The following is a 17,740-nucleotide window of genomic DNA, read 5'->3' as shown; positions in this document are numbered from 1 at the left end:
GAACTCGCCTGTGAATGCTTGTTCCCGAGCTGTCACATTGAAGATGACCAAAAACAAACATGGAGATAAGGATTTTGACACTCGATTACAATATTCCTGTTCTGGGTCTGTGACTGAAAACTTTTTTTTCTTAGAATAGGTGATGCTAGTAACATCTGTCATATCATTATTGCTGTCTGTGTCCCCAGTATTACTGAAACCAAAAGTAAGGGGAAATCCATTTTAAAAACGTCACCAGAACAAGAAGTGAATGTAAATCTTTTAGTGGGGGAACCTGTTCATGTGACAGCTGCCCAAGAGGGGAATCCACCTCACCTTGTTGAGATTTTCTCTGGCGTCTTAGTGAATCTCCGGCATGGGAAATGAAAATAAATCTCTTGAACACGAAACAAAAAACGTTTTGCCTATCCATTCAATTTAAGGCAGACATAGCCTTACAAATAGGATTTTTTTCAGGGGGCAAACAGTGGCAGCCCCCATACTTTTCTTGTGACAATGCCACTTAAAAAAACCACATATACACACTATAAATTTTTTTTTTTTTGAGCTCAGGGTCACTTCAACTTAACAGCGTAAAAGGAGTTTGAGTAAAGCCGGCCGTACATGGGTTCAAAACTCGGCCGGTTCAGCAGGGACTGGGCAAATATCGATCCACGTATGGGCGCTGTGGTTGTACCCAAGTCAATCTACTGATTTCTGTAAAACCACCCTGTCGGGTTTTCCCTGTTCAATCAGCACCACAGACTATAGCCTGCAGCTCTGATCAATGTATTCTGATGGCAGAGAAGTCTCTTCACTGTCAAAACACAAAAGGTCAGTGGGAAGATTCCTCCACGTACCACAAATGTGTGGATGGGGGAACCAAGTCCATTTTTCTTTTTTTTCTCACTCAACCTTATGGTTGAACGAAAAAATAAACAAGGGTAAAACAAATCTAAATGCCGAAGCACAATTGTGCAATGTTGACATGTGTTAGTAAAACTGTACATATCATCATAACTACTTTGTACATCTAGGTGAATTGTACTGTGTTTTTTTTCAGGACAAATTGGGCTTTCATTTGGTGGTAAATGGTAATGGATCTCTCCTGATTTTTTTTTTTTATTATCAAAGGAAAACTGGCCCAAAATAGTAGAAAAAAATATATTTTTTTAATTTAGCTGTGTGTTTCTTGTTACTACCAGGGGCGGACTTACAAATCATGGGCCCCTGTGTCCTTGCCCAAACTCAAAAAAGCCTATGAAAAAGGTACCAGGGGCATCTCATGGGGCCCCCTAGTGACCCTGGGCCCTCGGGCAGTGCCCGAGTTTTCCAAATGGTCAGTCCGCCCCTGGTTACTACCATAACCTACCACCAAAGAACAACACAAAATAAATTCTCCAGCTCTTGCAGGGATACCGTATATGTGTGTTATTTGTTCTTTGTACCCGTAGTACAGCCCAGAAACCATAGTACACATTTTGTTTGTTTTACCTAAAACACTGACACGGATATCCAATTTTTTGACCCTTGACCCAAACACTTACCCTGGCACTGAACTAGATCAAACCTTGATCTAGGTATTTTTTCATTATTTTTTTATTTTACTCTTTAATATATATTTATCTTTTTTCTTTTTTTTTTTTTTTTTCTTCAAACATTTTTTTCCCCTCTATGCCAGGAGTTAGAGATATACAAGGTATCTCTCTCCTCCATTCATAGTGAGAAAAAAAAAAAGGGGGGGCCAGGTTGTACAGTGACTGATCACTGTTCTAGCCAATCAGAGGCTATCACAGCGATGTGACCTGGAATCGGGAGTCCCGGGTCCTGATCGTTAGAACGGGGCCTGGTGCTCTCAGTGACACCGTGGATCTTTGTGCCGGGAGTGCGCTCCCAGTAGAAAGACAGGTACGCAAATATGTGGCCCCACAGAAAAAAGCCCAGGCCACATATTTGTGCTATATCGGCATCACAGGGTTAAGAGTCACGCGATTCCTAATTTTCTGACTGAGTCCAGTGATTTGTCTATGTCCAGCGAGACTGCCTTGGTGACCAGTTAAAGCATTCTCATTGGAAAGACAATGGCAGTCGATGGAGCCTAGCCATAAGGTCAGAAAACATCAGGCCCCTGCAACAAAGTGAAACTAAATCAGCGAGAGGTATGGAATAATTGTTTAGTCAAGTAAATTGTGATCAAAGTTTGGGAAACTGACTTTGGTCAGACAATAGGATAACAAAAAAAATCTATATAGAAAAGGGGCAGGCTTTCTTGTCTGCTTGGTCTTTGTCTTCACTCTATGTTCCTATGTAACATTGTTCTGTGCTTTTTGTTTTACAAAATAATTATTTGCCTTGTAGATTTGAGCATAGATGCCATGGATGTAGCTGGTGAGCAGCAATTGGATGTCGAGCACAATCTGTTCAAACGGCGACTGGGAAAAGATGGGAGAGCAATATCGTCAGAAGCAGAAAGGCATGGTATGTGTTTACAGGAATTTCTATGCTTCCATCTTTAACCGCTTCCCGTCCTCCCTATAGCAGAAATACTGCTACAGGGTGGCACGGATGCGCAAAATCACATATATGTACATGATTTTGCATTTTCAGGTAGGGGGCGCGCACGCGCCCTACCCACACCACCATTCATGGCCACGGCTGACAATCGCTGGGCCCCAGCCGGTAATTACTCACCGGTGCCCGGTGATTTCTGAGGATCTCCGACGGGGAGGAGGACTGTTTTGTTTACTAACAGTCTTCCCTGTCAGCTTGGACACACTGCTGTGGATGGCACACACACCCCGCCCCTAGTAAAACACTCCCTGCATACAGTTAACCCTTTGATCGCCCCACATGTTAACCCCTTCCTTTCCAGTGCCATTAGTACAGTGTCAGTGGTTTTTTGTTTTTTTTTTAGCACTGATCACTGTATTGGTGTCACTGGGTATGTCAGTGACACCAAATCAGTTCCCATCAGTGTCAGAATGTCTGCCGCAGTCCCGCTATAAGTCGCTGATTGCCACCATTACTAGTAGTGAAAAAAAAAATTCCACTATCTATACCGCCATTTGTAAACGCTATAACGTTCATGTAAACCAATTAATTTACATGTATTGGGATTTTTTTTTTAGCAAAGACATGGAGCAGAATACATTTTGGCGTAAATTTATGATGAAATTTGATTTTTTTTTTTTTCTTACCGGACATGTTTAATAGCAAAAAGTAAAAAATATTGTTTTTTTTTCTCAAAATTGTTGGTCTTTTTTTTTTTTTTTATAGTGCAAAAAATAAAAACTGCACAGGTGATCAAATACCACTGAAAGAAATCTCACTTCATGGGAAAAAAGGACGTAAATTTAATTTGGTGTAGCGTTGTATGACCGCGCAATTGTCAATTAAAGTAACGCAGTGCCGTAACCCAAAAAATGGCCTGGTCAGGAAGGGGGGTAAATCCTCAGGAGGGCAAGTGGTTAAAGTAGTATTAAAGTCATAGTTTGAAAAACTGCTGACAGGCAGAGCTTTTATAGCAGAAAAGAACCTAGTGGTCTCTTATGTCATAAATGCCTGTCAGCTGTAACATAACCTGAGCTGTGTACACACTGCTCAGTTCACATTGACCCTCAATGTGCACATTATGGCATAGACCGCCTGGGGGCACATTTAATTGGAAAAAAATAATTACAATAATAATTACAATTACTTTCAAATAAAAAAATGAATTTGGCATATACAATTGCGACACAAGTCATATTGTAGTTGAATGTTATTAAAAATGATCTATCCCTTTCAGTCTGCTGCGCTGTAGTTTTCTGTAAAGTGCAAGGCAATATGGCTACCTGGAGGATTTCTGTACACAGATGGTATACAGAATGCCCCCCGATGTGTAATTTCCTGCTTGTGTGATTGGCCTACTGATTTTCCTAGAAGTCTGCACTAAGCTTCAAGTCAGATTTTTGGCATCCCCTGCAAAAAAAATATAATTTTTGGGAAGACACTCCCAACGGGAAAATCGCATCTAAAAGGATGCAGACCCTGCTACGTTCTTCATTAGAGCCCTGCAGGTGCAGCAGCTGACTGATAAATATAATACCACTTCCATACAGATTCACTCTGCACATGGACACAGACAAACATTTATTTATTTATAACAAAAGGAAGGAATCTGTAACAAAGCTTTTTAAAATCCCTGCAATATACATTGATCACCCATAGGAGAATATTTTTTTTTCTTAACAAAACGGAGCTACTCTTTTTAAATCAAATCCATTTCAAGGGAACCAGTTATGTGAAATAAGTATCCAATCTATCGATCTTCCTAAAGAGAAGGTGCTCCTCAAAATCCTCAGTCATTTTCAGCTAGTGCCTGGAGCATTCTCCACAGAGGTCCCAAATAATTTGTGAGGTCTGAAAAATATTTGTCTCCTTTTGGCAGTACATTACTTTTCAAGGCTGACATTAGGGTTGATTTCCTAAAAAGCATACAAATGTCAGCAATAAAAGTCCATATAAGTCCTCAAATGAATGAAAGAAATTGCAAGAGAAGTTTCTGATCTCATGAGCCGTCACCATACACTCAGAGCCCCTTACTGGACACTTTGACCGTATAACACCGGTCAATAGGCGCAGTGTGATAAGGAATCCGTATGGCAGGTAATCTTCAGTAAAAATCCTTTCCCAGATATAGGATGGTTCCTCCTCTTCAACCACTTCCTGTCCGGACACTTTTACCCCCATTCCTGTCCAGGGCAATTTTCAGCTTTCAGCGCTATCACACTTTGAATGACAATTGCGCGGTCATGCAATACTGTACCCATATGAATTTTTTACCATGTTTTTGAGACAGATAAAGCTTTATTTTGGTGGTATTTATTCACCGCTGTGATTTTGATTTTTTTTTGCTATGTAAATGAAAAAGTCCAAACATTTTGAAATAAAAAGTGTTTTTCTTACAAAATTTTGCAAATAAATAATCTTTCATCATAGATCTTGACCAAAATGTATTCCGTTATATTTTTAGTAAAAAGAAAAATAAGCCAAATTAGTTTATAACCAAATTTATAATTTTTAAACATTTTTTTTACATTTTTATTTTATTTTTTTATATTATTATTATTATTATTTTTTTTAACATACTGTCACCCTAGCAGTACAGTGTCACCATGGTGACACTGTACTACTTGTGGGGGGTGATGAAGATTTTTTCTTTTTTTTTTTTTTTTACAGTGATTGCTTTTACACCCATATAGGATGTAAAAGCAATCATTTCTCTTTCTCTCTGTCTGCATTCTTGCAGCCATTGAGAAATACTGAGTGAGCTGTGATTGGTCACACCTTGTCACATGGTACAAGGCTGTTGTGAATAGCCTTGTACCATGTGACCTCTGTGATCATTCACAGATTTCACACGTAGTAAGCAATGATGTCACAAGTGACATCTTGCTTACTACTTTGCATGTGATCACTGATTGGCCAATCAGTGATCACACGATCGGGACCTCGTACAGAGGTCCCGTCCGACGATCGGTGTTTCACTGTGTCCGCAGGACACAGCTGGCACCGGATCGCGGTGAGCACGCACAGCTAGAAAAGGCAGGTGCCGTTTAGGAATGGCAACCCGCCCCTGGAGTGCCTTCCGCCCTGCCGTTTATAAACAGCAGGCGGGCGGCAAGTGGTTAAAGACCTCCAAAACTTTAAGAAACTCCCATCTGATATTCAAATACAGAATAAAGAACAAAAGCAACTTATAGTGCAGTAATTCATTAAACTTTTGGCAGATTTATTACAAGATCCACGTACAGCAAGAATTTAATATAACCAGCATTGAATTGAAATTGTTTCAAACCAAAAACATGGCTCTCCAGATGTATGAGGAGTGTATGCCTGATACATTGTCCTGCAAAATATGTTTTTGCTTGTTCTAGACATAGAAGTGGAAGCAATAGAGGATATTGAGCATGATTATCTAAATAGCCAAACCTGCCCATCACAACTATGTGGCCTTGTTGGACAAGCAATTCAAAGTCATGGACATTATCATGGCGTTACCCTCACCCCTCCCTGTGACTATGTGCTGGGCACTCAAGTTCCTATGTAACCATACTCCTCAAACCATGCCTTTATGGAACTGGCTTTGTACATAGGGCCACAGTCTTGCTAGAACACAATACTGGTTGTATGCCATAGTGTTAACAGTAACTTTCACTGAAAATGCCTGCTTGATGATATGAGAGTTGTCTGCAAACATTCAGCCATATAATGTGCATAATCCAAATGTTAAATTATGGGCGAGTGATGTGTATTGTTGGAGTTGCAGCTAAACAGAATCTGATTGTAACTTGAGCTGTCCTTCAAATACAACATTTTGTAGTCTATGGTGGGTGCTTTCATTTGTTTAAATTTGGAAATGGTGTTTTCTGTATAACTTAGCAGTTTTATTTTGCATTATATTTTACAGATCTAGGAAAATCAGAGGAGCATGTAGTGTTTGATCCCAAAACTTTAGATCCTGATCGTTGTGAAAGCTGTTATGGTGCAGAGACTGAAGATATTAGGTAATCCAGAGATGAACAAGGTTCTTAGGTCGTTTCTTTATTGATGTTTGAAGCTTAAATGACTACTATAGTGACAAATATTTGTTTCTTTATTGATGTTTGAAGCTTAAATGACTATTCTAGTGAAAAATATTTGTATGTAACTGTATGGGGTTAAGACCTCCAACAATATGTACAGTATCTCCCAGAACTGAGTATACCCCTCATATTTTTGTAAATATTTGATTCTATCTTTTCATGGGACAACACTGAAAAAAATAACACTTTGCTACAATGTGACGTAGTCAGTGTACAGCTTGTATAACATGTAAATTTGCTGTCCCCTCAAAATAACTCAACACACAGCCATTAAGTGACCGTTCCGGGGTTGGAACAAGCAATATGACATTATGGGTGGTGCTCACAACAGTTTGCGTTTATTCATATGGCTTTTCTAAAGGTTGCTGTAACTGCCTCACTAGTGTAGTTGTAGTCAGGCTTTAATCCATTTGTCACTTACTTAAAGTGGAACTAAGCGGTCCTATCCTTTACAACCAGGGAATCTGCCATCTTAGCCACTGTTTCATCTACAGTTTCCATGGTGCTGCACATGTGATCAGGAATGATACCAGTCATTTGATGGCTTGACAGTCCAGTTCAGCGCACAAGCAACTGTGGCAGTTATCATTCACAGTACACCTTCACCCATGAATGTAACTGTTTTGGAAAACCGTTAAACTGATGGGTTTAGCTCCGCTTTAAAGTCCATTTAAAACTGTATATCTGTCTGAGACTACCATGTGCACAGGATGACAACACTGCTATATAATTTCTCTGTAGAACGATCACCTTATTAAAGTAAGTGAATATATATTTACACAAACCACCACATCCCGCTACAAGTCCCAACTTTCAATGTCCAATAGCAATGAGATTGATAAATTCCAATGAGGCCAAACAGGTAAATCTAGAGTCACAAGACAACTGGATCCTGCAGCTTCCAGATGGGGATCAGGGATGATCCAAGGCAGCTCAAAAGACAGGAGTGCGGGATCCACATTAGAATAAAGGCATTTGTTCCTTAACAGAAGCACACGGTAAATTTACAGATAAAACGTTTTTAGATAAGCGTGGGAAGCAGAGGGCATTAGCAGGGAACTGTGGCAAAGCTGTATAGCAGAAGTACCAGCTCCCTATCTCATAGCTGGCATTAGATGCAAACTTGGGGGTGGGTGGGTACAGGGCAGTAACGCATTTCAAAGGACAGCCCCTTCCTTATTAAAGTGAACAGAAAGTGGGAGGAGATCAAAAAAACTGATCTACTGGTGGGATTATCCTGTAAAACAATTTATGGTAATGGTGGGGGGACTGCTGTGGTAATGCTAGTGATTGCATCATATATTTAATTTTTTTATTTTGACCATAGTACCACTTTAATGTCCTCTGGGCCTCTGCAGGTGTTGTAATACATGCGATGATGTGCGGGAGGCCTATCGTCGGAAGGGGTGGGCATTCAAGACACCAGATTCCATAGAGCAGTGTAAACGGGAGGGTTTCAGTCAGAAGATGCAAGAGCAGAAAAATGAGGGCTGTGAGGTGTATGGATTCCTGGAAGTCAATAAGGTAATGCTTTCTTTACTGAGCATGTAACTGTATGTATGTAGTTTTTCCTCTTTGTTCTGTCGGGGAGATGTCCCTTTTATGTTTTGCCAGAAGGCAAAACATGAACCCCCCCAAAGTGAGATGAGACCCATCCTAGTTAACAAAGCAAGTGTCCTTATTAGAAAATTCCCCTCACTTACTGTTTTAGTGACCGAAAACAAAACTGAAAGGGGGTTCTAACCCTTCACTACATTATCCATAGCTGAAAAAAAAAAAAAGTCTACAGACACGCTAATAAATATGTATGGCTTGTGTGGTTTTGTCATGGTCTATTGTCTAGCTAAGCCTTTCTCAACAACTTTACTAAGGTTGCACCGATACCAGTTTTTCACTGGCGAGTAAGAGTACTGATACTTTCAGTCAAGTACTCGCCAATACCGAGTACCGATACCTTTGTGGTACAATTTGAGCCGATACAAAATGAACAGGCTCAAATCGCACTGCAAAAAGACCACCCTGCATGACGGGTTCCACCAGAAGCTCCAGTTCCCATCAGCGGCTGCGGTTTTGACTCCTTTTGCCTCTCCGTTAGCTTTGTTCCCCCCAGCCTCCACTGGTTCGAGCCATCCACTGGACCCCTTCCCCTCCCTCCCCCCCCCCCCTGGTCCTGATGTACAAGATTGCCAATCCTCTGCTGTCAGACACTGAAAAGCTGCTTCACCGGTGCAAAGATTTGAAACCCTTTTGGCTTTCTCTCCTCTCCTAGCAGTGCCAACATAACGGGCTAGAGGGCTTCTGATTGACCAGCATCATCCACCATCCCAGCAGGATCAGTGCAACTCTAATTTTTACCACAGGGGAACCCTTGAAATTATTTTCAGGTCTCAGGGAAACATAAGTTATAATGAATTTGTCAGGGGTCAATGGGAAAAAGGCCACTCTTACAGCGATGGCCAGAATTCCACCTTTACAGACAGCTAAAAAAGATTATTGGTGTCATGCCACTGGCTCTGGACCTGAAACTATGCAGGCACCATCAGATAGAAGGTCAATCAACCTCAGCTCAAGGAACCCATAGCAACCTCTGGAGGTACCCATGGGTTCCACAGAATTCTTGAGTGACTTTTCTAGATTATGGCTCAGTCTAATAGAGGCTGTAGTGCCAATGCTGACTGTTACTTAGCTGGCACTGAAAACAGCTTGGGTGTTCTTGCCATTAAGTGCTCCAAGAGGTATCAATTGAAACTTCAAGAGTGATCTGCTGCTTCTCTGGAGGACATATCTTGGGCTCACTTGCCTTTTTAGGTGGCCACAAGCTTGCTACGTAATGCATATAAGCAGAGGTCTTTATAAGATCTGGAGGACCCCAGTGTTTGTATGTCTAGTAATGAGAATACAATCTGTGAATACCTGCACTGATTGGAAAAACAAATATTCTGTTTACTTTCCTTTCCTTTAGGTGGCTGGAAACTTCCATTTTGCTCCTGGGAAAAGCTTCCAGCAGTCTCACGTCCATGGTAAACAGCCCTTTACTATGTGGTTACAAAATAAAAATTTGGTTTTATAGTACGACAAATAGTTTTATGTTTAAAGATTGAATCTAGTAGAAAAGACTTAAAATAATAAAAGGTGTATAGAGCCTAGACGTTCTGTAAATAACAGCAACCAGTAATCCACATGGAGCTATGCGATTGGTTGCTTCTTCAAGCTACTGAACACCATTGTGTTTATTCTGCAACACAATGCATGATTGAATGCCCAGTGTTTAATATTCTTTCCATAGGATATGAGCAGAAAGACAAACAAGGAGACTATGTGGGCTCAGAGAATGAGAACATGTTACAAAGTAACCATACATTTACATAAATTATCATGAAGTTCTTATGATACTATTTTGATTTTGTGCATGATTTTTATTGTAATTTTCTTTCTTTTGCCAGACAAAGCACTGAGCAGTTTAGCTGGATGCTCCAGATTGCTCTGCCCATCGTACACTGTGGGTGTGGGAGGAAGGAGGGGGTCTGTTAAGTCTGCAGGCTCTGCTCGTACAAGTTTAGCAAAGGCTGTGAGCTGTCTGAAGACAGTTCACATCCTGCATGCCAGGTCTAATCTGGCGGGGATTTGCAGCAGTTTCCTGTATTGAAAACTGCGGCAATTCTTTTGTTAGGTGCAGACCCTTCACTGAAATAGAAACTGGCTTGAGTGGTACAAACAGACCCGAAACAGGTCTATTTGCTTAATTAATGTGGTGCACAGCACTCATGCCAGCCTTTTAATGTGCTGTTTATTATATAAGCGCAGAAGGCTTGGTTAATTCCCTTTTTAAAATCTCTCTAAAATGAGGAAATCTCTCCTCTACTAGACCGCATACCTATTACAATCTGACCATACATTTTTGTACAATTAACGTTAGATTTACCGAAACTTTGTATAAAATATATCTAGTCAGACAGGCCTTTGTACTATGTAGTTGTTGGCAGATCTAAAGAAGATTGCAGTGTGTGCAGTGAGCTTTAAACAATTGTTACCAGAACAGGTGTTCCTTTGAATGATTTACATTCTATTCCTTTTCCAGGAAAAATTGCAAACTTTTGGCTCTCCTATTACCTTCTGTCCCAATGAAAAGGTTCCTAGGACATTTAGGTTGAATCTCTCTCCGTGACGGTCACTAGCAGTAATAAAAACCTGACCATTTTGTAATCTTTCCCCCACTCTGTCCAAATAAAATAGAATTTTTGTACTTGCTGTAAAAATCCATTGAGGAACACAGGAATTCTTCAACCTTCAGGTTATACTGCTTCCTGCAGGTGGTTTGAACATTGTAAAACAAAAAACTGTAGGCCAGCCAAGAATAACCCCTTCTACCACCTGCCTCAGTTTTGTAACCATCCATACCAGCAGCATGAAGATACCTAAAGCCAGAGAGCTGGGATCTGTGTTTCTCAATGGACAATGAGTACAGAAATCTTACTTCCATTCTCCATTGAGAGAAACAGGGAGTCTTTAACTTTCTGGACATCCAAAGGCAGTCCAGCTGTGAGGGGTGGACAACACAGCAAAGAAATGCCAGCAGGCCCGTGAAAGCAAATTAATCCTGCCTGCTGCCCAAAGAGCTGAATATATCCACCAAGTAGAACTTGGAGAACGTATGCAGAGAATACCAGATGGTAGCCTTGCAAATCTGGAAAGCAGGTGCTTGATGTCAAAAGGTCCAGGAGGTACTTATAGATCTAGTAGAGTGTGGCTTGACAAGATCCTTGAGACCATAAACTTGGATGGTGGTCTGCCTGAGCTAGACATAATGGAATAAGAAGCTGGAAAAGCCTTCTGACATTGCTTGGAGAAGAAAAAGAGAGACTCTCTCTTTCATAAAGAAGCAGTGGCTGAGAGAGTTCCACTGTCAGAACCCCATCCAGACAGTGGAGGGAAATTTCCTTTGTGTGAACTGGAGCTGGACAGAGGGACAAATATTATGTCCTAATTGAGATAAAAAGCAGAAACTACCTTGGGCAATAAGGAAGTCCTGGGTCTCACCACCATGTCTCTTTTGTAAAACCAGAAAGGGCTTCTTGCAGGATAAAACTTCCAGGTTAGATATTCGCCTCACAGAGGTGATGGTAACTAGGAATACCACCTTCTAATCTAGATGAAAAGAGCGAGGGATGTTTCTAATGGGTTCAAACAACCGTTCCTTTAGCGAAGAGAACCAGAGTCAGTTCCCACAGAATCACGGGGGAAGTACATGAGAGACACCCTGTACCAAGGTTCCTTCAAAGAACATGAGGTCAACAGTCTCTGAAATAGGATAGAAAGGGCATAAGCCTAGCCTTGGATCATGCTGAGAGCTAAGTCCTAGCCCAGACCCAGCTGCAGGAATGAGGGTTCATTCATCCCACAGATAAACTAAAAGGATGGAAGCCCTGAGATTAACACCAAGTAAAGTATGCCTTCTATGTCTGGTTTACTGAAAACAGCTTTCTTAGCCTTTAACATTGTAGAACTCAGATTTAGCTAGATCGTGCCAATAAAGCCAGCGACTGTGAAGCAGGATGATAAATTGGTCCTTGGGATGGAGGACCTTGACTTGTTTATAGCCCATGGAGAATCTGCTGGAAGCCTTACCTAGTCAGCAAGTCACAACCGCCTGTGCCAGTCTGGGGCAATGATGATCATCTAAATGCCCTCCATCTTGATCCTTTGAAGCAGGCAAGGTATTTGTTTTAGGAGAGGAAAGGCATATATCAGAGTGTACTGATCTTGCAGCCTCATGTACTTGTGCTAAACGATCCCTGTACCTGGAGATAAAGTTGTCCAGGAGGTTCACATTTGGTGTCCTGGAGCATGGGTGTAGGAACCATTCCCCTGAGTCCATGCTCTGCTGGCTGAGGAACTGTGTATGCCAAATTGTCCCTTGTCTGGCATGTACATGGTGGGCAAGGCTAGAAAACATGAAGTTCTGCCTAGGATAGGATCCACTATACCGCTTATGCAGCTACAAGAGTTCTGGTTCTTCACTGATGGTTGATGAATATAACTGCTGTGGTGTTCTCCAACTAACTACAGATCACATGACTCTCTAGCAGTATAGTCCAACACTGCAGCGACAGCCAAATTGCCTGAAGCTCAAGAATGTTGTTTGGGAGATTCTGATAACGACCAAGTCCCCTGCACTGACAGGGTGCCTAGGACTCCTTCCCAGTCTGACAGGCTAGCATGCATCTAGAGGATCCTCCAAATGACTGGAAGGATTTCCAGATTCCAGAACCGGATTTCTGAGCCACGTATCAGAGTGGCCCTTCGTGAGAGATGATTTGGTCTGTCTAGGGACTAGATTGACAACCGAATGTTCAATTTTAGTGGTCTGAAGTGAAACTGGGCAGGAAGGAAAACTTTGAAGCAGGCTACCGTCAGATCCAAATCTTCCATGCAAAGTGTACAGGTGGCTGTTGGACAGTACAGATCGAATCTAAGACTTCAGAGTCTAAAGATTGTCCTGTGGAAGGAGTACCCTGGCCTGAGCAGTGTCCAGGCCTGGTCCCAAATACTCCAAACCATGAGTCTGTCTGTGTAATTATTTCTTGATTCAGGATTCACCCAAAGTTCTGTAACAGCTGAACAGTCAAAGCCATGTTGTCTTATAGGGGTTTATTTACTAAAGCTGGAGAGTCCAAAATCAGACTCCCTTCTGCATAGAAACCAATCAGCCTCCAGGTTTCATTGCCAAAGCTTCATTGAACAAGCTGAGGTTAGAAGCTGATTGGTTTCTATGCAGAAGGGAGTCTGATTTTGGACTCTCCAGCTTTAGTAAATAAACCCCATAGAGTCTGTATCCACTGTTGCCTCAACAGGCATTTTCCTACGTATCCCATAGTAGGATGCCACTAGAGCACAGCAGATATGATACTGGGGCTAGCTTTGGTAGACTCTTGAGTTCCAGTCTGTGAAGTTAGACTGGAAGACAAGCCTGGGGGGGGGGGGGGGGGCTTGGAGAGGAGGTCAGGGAAGGGGAGAAATTAAAGGGTCATTTCTTAACATTCAGAGAGTAAGAAAACTTAGCAGTCTGTTCCTTAGACATCTTCTGATGAGAAAGATGGTTGCTTTTGTCAGCAGCAGCATCCTTGATAATAGTATCAGGAGTCCATTCAAGGAGGTGTTGTCTCTTAAAGACTATGCGGATGAAGTGCTTTTTGCACAAGGGTTCCACAGTCCAGTGCTTTAACCATAGTGCCTTACACATATGTACTGACATGAGATACATGCAAGAGATGAGACAGGAGGCTTCCAGCAGATACAAATGCATGTAAACTTCACAAGTTGACTCTCAGCTTTCAGATGGAAGCAATCTGGTGGCTGTACAGGACTCTGTCCATAGACTCCTGAAATGTGCAACTCGTCAAGCCTACCTCCCCACTACTGATCCCCTGTGTGATAGCAATAAAATTAAGTGGAAACAAAGCGTAAACAAAAAAATTAAAGGTGCACCCAAGCATTTAACACCCCCCTTCCCCCACATGCGCACACATACACGCGCGTGCAAAAACACGTCCCCAGGCACCTGTATATCAAAATGTTGATAGTGCTGCACATATTGCCACGCATGACAGAGTGAGAGCAAATATTTCAGGGTCATCATTCATGGTTGCCTTTTAAAAGGATGCTTTTAAAGTGTCTGTGTACAATTTTGGGAACAGAAGTGTTTCATGGGCATGCAGTGTTTTAAGGCTTGATATGTTGGGTATCTATTTCTTCTGTGCAACCTCATGCTTTATATATTACGCAACAGTGTAATATATTGCATTTGTGTATTTTTTTACATTTGGGCCTGATAAACCATTGCACTTATGTGGCATAAAGAATGGAAACCGCCACCATTTTATTCCCCCGAGGTCTAATAATGTTAGGTTTTAACTAATCTTCAGGCCTAGAATGATTTTTTTTTTTCACATGTATGCAAAAATGGCTTGGACAACAAAGGGTTAAATGTTGATGAGTGTATGTTGTCAAAGAGATCTACAGTGCCTTGAAAAAGTATTCATACCCCTTCGAATTTTCCACATTTTGTCATGATACAACCAAAAATGTAAATGTATTTTATTGGGAAATTTCAGAACTTTTACAAATCTGTGAAAAGTGTGGCGTGCATTTGTATTCAGCCCCCCGGAGTCAATACTTTGTAGAACCGCCTTTCGCTGCAATTCCAGCTGCAAGTCTTTTTGGGAATGTCTCTACCAGCTTTGCACATCTAGAAAGGGACATTTTTGCCCATTCTTCTTTGCAGAATAGCTCAAGCTCTGTCAGATTGGATGGAGAGCGTCTGTGAAGAGCAATTTTCAAGTCTTACCACAGATTGTCAGTTGGATTTAGGTCTGGACTTTGACTGGGCCATTCTAACACATGAATATGGTTTGTTCTAAACCATTCCATTGTAGCTCTGGCTGTATGTTTAGGGTCGTTGTCCTGCTGGAAGGTGAACCTCCGCCCCAGTCTGAAGTCTTTTGCAGAGACTCTAAGAGGTTTCATTCTAAGATTGCCCTGTATTTGGCTCCATTCATCTTCCCATCAAGTCTGATCAGCTTCCCTGTCCCTGCTGGAAAAAAAAGCGTCCCCACATGATTCTGTCACCACCATGTTTCACAGTGGGGATGGTGTGTTCAGGGTTATATGCAGTGTTAGTTTTCCGTCACACATAGCGTTTTGCTTTTAGGCCAAAAAATAAAATTTTGGTCTCATCTGACCAGAGCACCTTCTTCCTCGTTTGCTGTGTCCCCCACATGGCTTCTTGCAGACTTCAAATGGGACTTCTTATAGCTTTCTTCTTGTCACTCTTCCATAAAGGCCAGATTTGTGGAGTGCACGACTAATAGTTGTCCTGTGGACAGATTCTCCCACCTGAGCTGTGGATCTCTGCAGATCCTCCAGAGTTACCATGGGCCTCTTGGCTGCTTCTCTGATTTTTATTATTATTCAGGATTTATATAGTGCCAACAGTTTGCGCAGCGCTTTACAAAATGAAGGTAGATATTACAGTTACAATACAATTTGGTACAAGAGGAAACAGAGGGCCTGGCTTGTTAGAGCTTACAATCTAGGAGGAAGGGTTGAGTGATACAAAAGGTAATAGCCGTGGGGGGGGGATGAGCTGATGGAGGAAATAAATGGTGGTTTACTAGGTAGAAGCAGCATAGACTTCTTTAAAGAGAGAGGTTTTCAGGGATCGTTTAAAGGTGGATAGATTAGGAGACAGCCGGACAGATTGGGGTAGAGAATTCCATAGGATGGGAGAAGTTCGGGAGAAGTCCTTGAGGCGAGCATGGGAGGAGATGACACGGAAACTAGAGAGCAAAAGGTCTTGGGAGAATCGAAGAGAGCGGTTTGGTTGATTTTTTGAGACCAGGTTGGTGATGTAGTTGGGGGCAGAGTTGTGAATGGCTTTGTAAGAAGTTGTTAGTGTTTTGAATTTTATTCGTTGAGCGAGTGGAAGCCAGTGGAAGGATTGGCAGAGAGGGGTAGCGGACACTGAACGGTTTGTAAGGTGGATGAACCTGGCAGCAGTGTTCATAATGGACTGGAGGTGGGATAGCCTATGTAAAGGTAAGCCAATGAGGAAGGAGTTGCAGTAGTCGAGTTGATGAATGCTCTCCTGTCAGTTTTGGTGGATGGTCATGTCTTGGTAGGTTTGCAGTTGTGCCATACTCTTTCTATTTTCAGATGATATATTGAACAGTGCTTTGTGAGATGTTCAAAGCGTGGGATATTTTTTTTATAACCTAACCCTGCTTTAAACTTCTCCACGACTTTATCCCTGACCTGTCTGGTGTGTTCCTTGGCCTTCATGATGCTGTTTATTTACTAATGTTGTCTAACAAACCTCTGAGGGCTTCACAGAACATCTGTATTTATACTGAGATTAAATTACACACAGGTGGACTCAAATTAGGTGACTTCTGAAGGCAATTGGTTCCACTAGATTTTAGTTGGGGGTATCAGAGTAAAATGGGGCTGAATACAAATATACGGCACACTTTTTAGATATTTGTAAAAAATTTTGAAAACCATTTGTTTTCCTTACACTTTACAATTATGTGCCACTTTGTGTTGGTCAATCACATAATATCCCAATAAAATACATTCACGTTTTTGGTTGTAACATGACGAAATGTGGAAAATTGCAGGGGGTATGAATACTTTTTTCAAGGCGCTGTGTACGCCTTTCGCACAAATACTGTATGCCTGATAAATCATTGTTTTTTATACCACTCAGTATTTTATTTTTAATTTTTGCCCACTGGTTTAATATGATTCTTTTTTCTTTTGCTAATGATGGCAAAATAATTGCCTTTCTTTATCTAAGCCATGTGTTGGGCAAAGGAATTTTGGGGACAATATTAAGAGGTAGCAATGTGTAATTAAGCCAATGTTTCTCTTCTCTTCCTGCCTTCTCTGTGCAGTACATGCTGTTGAGAGTAAGTCTGACTCTTGTATATTTACAATCCACAATGTGGGCAGCCTGTGATGTCACTTCCTACTTGTTACACACTGCAGTTTCCATTCGCTCAGCCCACCTAGTCTACCATTTCTCTGCCCATCCTGGGACCATTTGTAGTAGGTGCTGAACATGTAATGTTGAAGTTATGAGAAAACCATTCAGATTTTAAAACTGGTAGTTTTCTGAAGTCTGGGGAAAAATGTTTAGATTTCTTAATACCTATTAATGCGAATTTGCCTCTCTTGATTGGTATCCAAATTTTGGTGCACACACCTTGAAGTGCCTGTGCGTCTCCTTTTGTTATTGAGGTTTCCTGGGAGACCTGCAATCAAGAATGCTATGCTCTGGTAATACTTCAGATAGGTTGGCCAGTCCGTCAATCAGTCATTGTCCTGCCTTCTGTGCCTAGCTCCTGGTCCATCAATATTATGGACCAACAAAGCGGTGCCAGTGGGGGTCAGGTCAAGGTCCTGCTTCCTAACTGAAATGAATATTGCATGCAACTACTTCCCTGGTTTTGGGGATCCCAGGACCTAATGGAAAGCAACATTCTGAGCACAGTACAGGCATACTGTAAGGTTAATCTGTGGCCAGGCTATTGACATTCAAGTATTTACAGTTTAACTAGCAATAAATTGCCTAAAAA

The 17,740-nt window shown here is 41.6% G+C and overlaps 1 protein-coding gene across 2 annotated transcripts in view; it reads left to right on the top strand.

Moving 5' to 3' along the window:
• ERGIC3 (ERGIC and golgi 3) overlaps positions 1-17,740 on the top strand; it is a 53,691-nt gene that overhangs the window by 18,138 nt on the left and 17,813 nt on the right. Inside the window, exons 4-8 of one of the 2 annotated variants that reach the window (XM_089673257.1) lie at positions 2,338-2,457; positions 6,431-6,527; positions 7,964-8,129; positions 9,568-9,625; positions 17,057-17,071. In XM_089673257.1, the coding sequence (XP_089529383.1) occupies positions 2,338-2,457; positions 6,431-6,527; positions 7,964-8,129; positions 9,568-9,625; positions 17,057-17,071 (456 nt within the window). The remainder of the gene's footprint in view (positions 1-2,337; positions 2,458-6,430; positions 6,528-7,963; positions 8,130-9,567; positions 9,626-17,056; positions 17,072-17,740) is intronic. The other variant, XM_089673256.1, reaches the window with a different exon arrangement.

Source organism: Staurois parvus, unplaced genomic scaffold (genome assembly GCF_062004578.1).
Source record: "Staurois parvus isolate SC_StPar_1 unplaced genomic scaffold, SC_StPar_1.0 ptg000137l, whole genome shotgun sequence".
Classification (NCBI taxonomy): domain Eukaryota; kingdom Metazoa; phylum Chordata; class Amphibia; order Anura; family Ranidae; genus Staurois; species Staurois parvus.
This window is presented reverse-complemented; position numbering and strand designations above follow the sequence as displayed.